Source organism: Ochlerotatus camptorhynchus, unplaced genomic scaffold, assembly GCF_037179485.1.
Source record: "Ochlerotatus camptorhynchus isolate MF236.1 unplaced genomic scaffold, CSIRO-AGI_Acam_v1.1 ptg000008l, whole genome shotgun sequence".
NCBI lineage: Eukaryota > Metazoa > Arthropoda > Insecta > Diptera > Culicidae > Ochlerotatus > Ochlerotatus camptorhynchus.
In genome coordinates, this window is record NW_027040500.1 from 58,822 (window position 1) to 64,821 (window position 6,000).

Consider the following 6,000-nt stretch of genomic DNA (forward strand, 5'->3'; position numbering starts at 1 on the left):
CTTACGCAGAAGTGATACGCAATTCAGTCGAGCTTGTCAAACGCTTTTGAGCTTATGTAGTATAGAATGTGTGAATTGATTCGTCCGTTAAATTAACTAATGTGATACAAAGCTCTGTAGTAAATAAATTGTATATCCAGGGGTGCAACCAAAATTAATCAACTTGCCAATATAGACTATCACATTTATTTTGGTGACACTCTTTAAACGGTAATAAGCCTTTTTTTTCTTTCGCTTCGGTTGTTTTGCACGGCGTTTGGAACTTACATAATTCAGATATTTCGTTCGAAACGGATTTACTTATTCAATATGATTACTACGTGGATGTATCTACGCGCACACGTCACAGCATTTTTTATAACTATTTTGAAACAATACTTACGGAATCCCGTGTTCAAGCTGCCAACATAAGCTAGTCCTTCTGTTTTATTGTCAAAGATAGAAGCAAAATTTATTCAAATGGGTCAAGTCTTGAAAACAAAGCTGTCACCCAATAAAAAATAATAATAACATACAAATTCCTATTTAGCGTGAAAAGAAATAGAATTTTACACTCATGAATGATTCCATCACCAGTGATATTCCTGTTACCTCAATTCCAGCGAAATTAATTTTTTTAAACAATTGTTTCAACATAAATGCTTGCTCTGCACATTCCTTCTACCATTCCATTTCAGATATATTCGAACCGGGAATGTATGCCGCCAACCTCAAAGCAAAAGTAATTATGCCAGGCAGCTTATACCGTTAAGTCAATCTTTTTATGAGACAAGCCTAAAAGGGCGTTAGTTTGTCTCGAATCATAACATAATCCTCTTAACGTCCAAAAATTCAGCAAAACCAAATTAATTTCACCTTGTTCCAGCCACTCGCTCTCTACGAACTATGCTTGAATAATTAAATTCTGCACAACCTCGATATCATCGCGTTATTTTATCCCTTGCATCCAGGCACTGGCACTGGCAGACTATCAGTTTTATCAGTCAATTTCCTCCGTGGACTAGCACTGTAGGGAATAATCGAAAATTTTCTGCTGTTAACGATATCGTAAATCATTATAATTGCACAGAGCTCCGGAAGGAACATCATTATGCAAACACCGCACCAGTCACCATTGTGCGTTGTATCAACTGGTTAAATTAATCTTCAATAAACACGTCTAGCCACGACTGACATGCCAGATCAGCTGCTAGGATCTGGTGTGGTTAAAAATCGCCTCAGAACATGGCTATCGGTATACCACAAAATCACGCTGTTAAAACATAGATTTTGTCAAAAACTTTTTTAAAAATTATTCATTCAAAAGAAGAGTTGATCTTGGAATACAGCCGAATAGCATTTGAATGAAATTTCAACTAGTTTTCCGTCAGTGCAATTGTTGCGAGTCATTCGAAAGTAAAGTGTTTGCTGGTAATTGTAAAATCCTCGTCGTAGATTATGGGAACTTCGGAATTCTGAATATTCTGTTGTAACACTTTTAGCTTTTACACACACTCTTTATTTTCGTTAGCTTCCAACCTTCTCCTCAACTCCTCCGTCTCACTTTTCCTACGCTTCTGGCTACCGCCTTATGCTTGGCTTTGTTCATGCCCTATCTGCGCTATCTGTATGTCATACACTGATGGTAAACAACACATGTTAGATATCACACTCCCCTTTTACTTAGAATCAAAATCAACATTTGTTACATATTCCTTCAAGTATCTGGGCGGTTTTGAATTGCGACGATCACGTACCTTTTCAGTTGGCATCTGGTCTTCATTTTCCTGTGGTGTATCCTTCACTAGAGGATTATCAGTGCCTTCCTTTTGCTTTACTGGGTCAGCTTCGGGTTCATCATGTGTTTCTAAAACAATCGGCTTCAGATGAGAAACGTTTCGGTTGTAAGTTTTTCCTGTCGATCTAGAGCAGATTTTGGCTTCTGATCCTGAGCGGCTGATGACTTCAAACAGCTCTGATCCAAAATTGCTGGACAACTTATACTCTCTCATAGTCCGTTTCGCTATCACCAAATCACCAACCTTCAACGTATTTTCCTTTGCATCTTTCCGTTTGTTCGTTGACTCCGCTGCCTGTAGTTTTAAACTCCAATCTCGGTCTCTTATCCCCTCAGTCATTTGGTCCACTCTTCCCGTGACACTTGGCAGTTTATCTCTTAGGATCCTTCCGAACATCAGCACTGAAGGAGCAACTCCAGTTGTAGTGTGTGGTGTGGAGTTGTACATAAGTAGAAAGTTTCTAAGGTCCCATCTCCAGTCAGCATTTTGCGATTCTTGACTTATGCGCAAACGTTTCAAAATTGTATTGTTCATACGCTCGACCTCTCCATTGGCCTGTGGCCAATATGGGGTTGTTCGCTGCTGCTGAATGCCGAATTCCTTGCAGAACCTTTTCATTGATTCACTTATAAATTGTGGCCCGTGGTCAGATCGAAGTATATCCGGAATTCCGAAACGACTGAAAGTTTCGAAAAGAGCCTTCGCCGTTAACTCTGCTGTTGTCTGCTTCATGATAATGACCTCCGCAAACCGACTAAAGTAGTCAATCAGCACTAGCAAATTGTATCCATTAGGAAGCGGTCCCAAAAAATCAATGGCAACCTCAGACCACGCTTTTGTAGGCATCTTGGTTCTTTGCATAGGCTCGGGAGGTCCAACCGTTGACACCATGGTGCAAAGATTACAACTTTTGACGTATTTATCCACTTGGTCGTCCATTTTCAACCACCACACTTTTTGACGTAGACGGCGTTTCATAACGGTCATCCCAGGATGTCCATCATGTGCGCATACAATAACTTGAGATCGAAGAATTTCTGGGATGACTAAACGATCTCCCCGCATGATAACTCCAGCCGCCGTGTGAAGCTCGGTTTTGAACTGCTTATAACCCTTGACGCTCGTTGGCCATACATCTGTTTCCAAAGCTTGCATAAGCTCTTGGAGCGTCGTATCATTCTTGGTCGCTTGTATGACATCATTTAATACTACAGCATCGGAAATTGAGTGTTCTATCAACTGACGAATGTAGGCATCTGTTGATATGTCGAATGCTTTCGGGGAACGCACCGACAATCGAGATAACGAATCAGCGAGATTACTCGATCCTGGTTCGTAAATAATCTCGTAATCATAAGCCTGAAGCCGCAAGACCCAACGCTCGATTCTCGGACAAGGGCGTGATCGAGGGTTAAAAAGATATTTTAAAGCCTTACAATCAGTAATTAGTTGAAATCGTGTCTGAAAGTATTTACGCTCCAGATCAGTTAACGCCTTGCTAGCAAAAGCGATTATTCTGGTTTCCCCTTTCTCGTTTTCCTGCAAAAGTACGGCACCCAAACCTTCCGGGCTTGCATCTGTCACTAGTTTTGTTCGGTCACCACGATTGAAGAACCCCAGATATCCGATGTTACACACTGCTGCTTTGATATCTTGGAATGCTGCATTTTGTTCCTGTTTCCACCGGAATATTGATCCGGTTCGCAGAAGTTTCCGCAGCGGTTCCGTTTTGCCAGCAAGGTTAGACACAAATCGACCAACATATGTAACCAAGCCTAAGAAACTTCTAAGTTCCGAAACATTTTTAGGTTCTCGGAAACATTTTATGGCCATGACCCGGTTTTCCGTTGGTTTCACTCCCTCCGAATTCAGAACGTGTCCTAGGAACTCAATTTCGGTCACACCATATACGCATTTTTGCTCGTTAAGCAATACACCATATTGCTCCAGCCTCTTGAGCAACGCTTGTAACCTTTTATCATGCTCTGCTCTCGTTTCGCCGAACACTACAATGTCGTCTAGATATATAATTATCCCTTCTAATCCGGCCAAAATGGCTTCCATAGTTTTCTGGAAAATTTCTGGAGCACACGAAACGCCGAACATCAACCTCTCATATCTATAATAGTACAAACAAGAATAAAACAGGTGCTGTTATACAGTTTATTAATTTTATTTTACATCTCCTTCAACTGATTGTGCAAAAAAAAACAAAAAAAACAAAAGTTCGCATTTCCCTCACGAAAACAAATTATCAATAAACATCAAGCGTCATCTACCTGTACAGCCCGGTCTTCGTAATAAATGTGGTGATTGGTCGTGACTCCTTAGAAATCTCCATCTGATGATAGGCCTCCTTTATGTCAATTTTAGAAAAAACAGTCGCTCCATCAACGGATCCCAACAGCTCGTCCACCAAAGGCAAAGGATGAGCCTCCCTCAAGACGGCTTTGTTTGCCCGACGCATGTCGATGCACAGCCGAACATCTCCCGAGTCCTTCAGTACAGGAACTAGTGGTGAGACCCAAGGAGATGGTTCGTGAACTCGCTCAATTATCCCTTGCGTAAGCAGCATATCCAATTTTTCCTCCACCTTGTCTTCCAGAGCATAAGGAACACGTCGATAAGCTTGGCGAACGGGCTGAACGTTCCGGTCCACTGGTATCTCAACGACAACATCCTTGATCTTTGGAAATTCTATCGTAGCTTCCTCCGAAACACGGCCGACGTCAAATCCAATTTTCAAAACATAGAGTGATTTGGCTGTCTCATCTCCTAGGAGACATTGCTGACCTCTCTTTGCAACATAGAATTGTGCTTCCGTCTCATGCCCTCCGCCCGCAATAGTTGCCGTAAAGCAGCCAGTAATTTCCATTGGTTCCTCTGATCCGTAACACGTAAGAGCACGGTCAATTTCAGTTGCCATGTTCCGAACCACAACTCCCTTTCGCTTCATGTCCATCCATGTTAATTGATTTATTATATTTGCAGCAGCTCCGGAATCAATTACCATGGGTATTTCCACTCCTCCCACAGAGAATGTAAAGGTGTTGTTGCCCATAGCGTAAAACATATAATCGCTCTCCTTGTTATCTTCAGAACCAGTGTCCTGAACCACTCGTACCCTTTTTGCAGCTGGCTCTGATCGAGGGTCTCTGTTAGGGCGCTTGCGACATTGCCTCGCAAAATGTCCAATTCTTTTGCAATTTAAACACGCAGCTTGTTTGGCAGGACAGTATGCGGCTCCCATTACGTGACCACGACGACCACAGGCAAAACACACAGGCTCCGAGCGTTTTCCATTCCAGTTCCGTTGGTTTGACCGATATGCTTGAGTATTATCCCGCTTTATCCATTTTTGTCGCGCATTCAAGTCACGGTCCGGTTCGTTTACCATTTTCTTTCCAGATACTCTGTTCACATCTTCAGCTACTTTGACATCCTCAAAATCCTTCAGCTTTTTCTCACTTTCTTCCATGCTGGTTCCAATTGCCTCAACCTCTTCTAGAGTCATATCCTTCTTGAGCATCTTTTGGCGAAGCTTTACCGAAGCACATTTCTCAACGATTTGATCCAATATCATCTCATCTGGCTTTTCGTACTCGCACCGTTTGATTTGTGTTCTTAGACGTAGAACAAAATCAGAGAATCGCTCTGAAGGCTTCTGAGCGATTTGCCGAAACTGATGGCGCTCATAAGTCCGACGGCGAAATGGTTCAAAATGTGAATCCAATTTAGCAATAGTGGCATCATAATACGGCGGGTCACTCAAAACGTGTGATACATTACCACACTCTGGCAAATTGTCGTAGATGTCACGCAAATCCGAGCCTCCCAGGTACAGCAATTTTGATCTCCTGTCATATTGCGAGTCAATCTTTTCAGAATTGAAATACGCTTCCAAGTCTCGCTTCCACTTTGCCCACGCGACAGGCAGTTGAGAAGACTCAACATTTGTTTGGAAAGGTTTGATTCTACAATCCAAACCAGCCCTAAGACAACAAAATATGTAATGAAATCAATCATAATTTGACTCATTGCATTACAAGACAACTAACATCATTCATCTTTGCGGCTAAGTACTATATTATTATTGTATTGTGGTAAAGTAAACATCTTCCTATAGATCATTCCACACCCGCCAGTTGTGGACGGTATTTGACGACACCGTCGCTCGCTACTTGTCTAATATATGGCAAACCCGTAAATTTTACGATTTAAG

The 6,000-nt window shown here is 41.9% G+C and overlaps 1 protein-coding gene across 1 annotated transcript in view; it reads right to left on the reverse strand.

Annotated features, from left to right (window-relative positions):
• Positions 1-5,361, reverse strand: part of LOC135697862 (uncharacterized protein K02A2.6-like) — a gene marked incomplete at its 3' end in the record, with an annotated part of 53,361 nt that extends 48,000 nt beyond the window's left edge. The window contains exons 1-2 of the mRNA XM_065217728.1: positions 4,058-5,361; positions 1,737-3,897 (exon numbers count right to left, since the gene is read on the reverse strand). Of these exons, the coding sequence (XP_065073800.1) occupies positions 1,737-3,897; positions 4,058-5,361 (3,465 nt within the window). The remainder of the gene's footprint in view (positions 1-1,736; positions 3,898-4,057) is intronic.
• Positions 5,362-6,000: the final 639 nt, after the last annotated feature.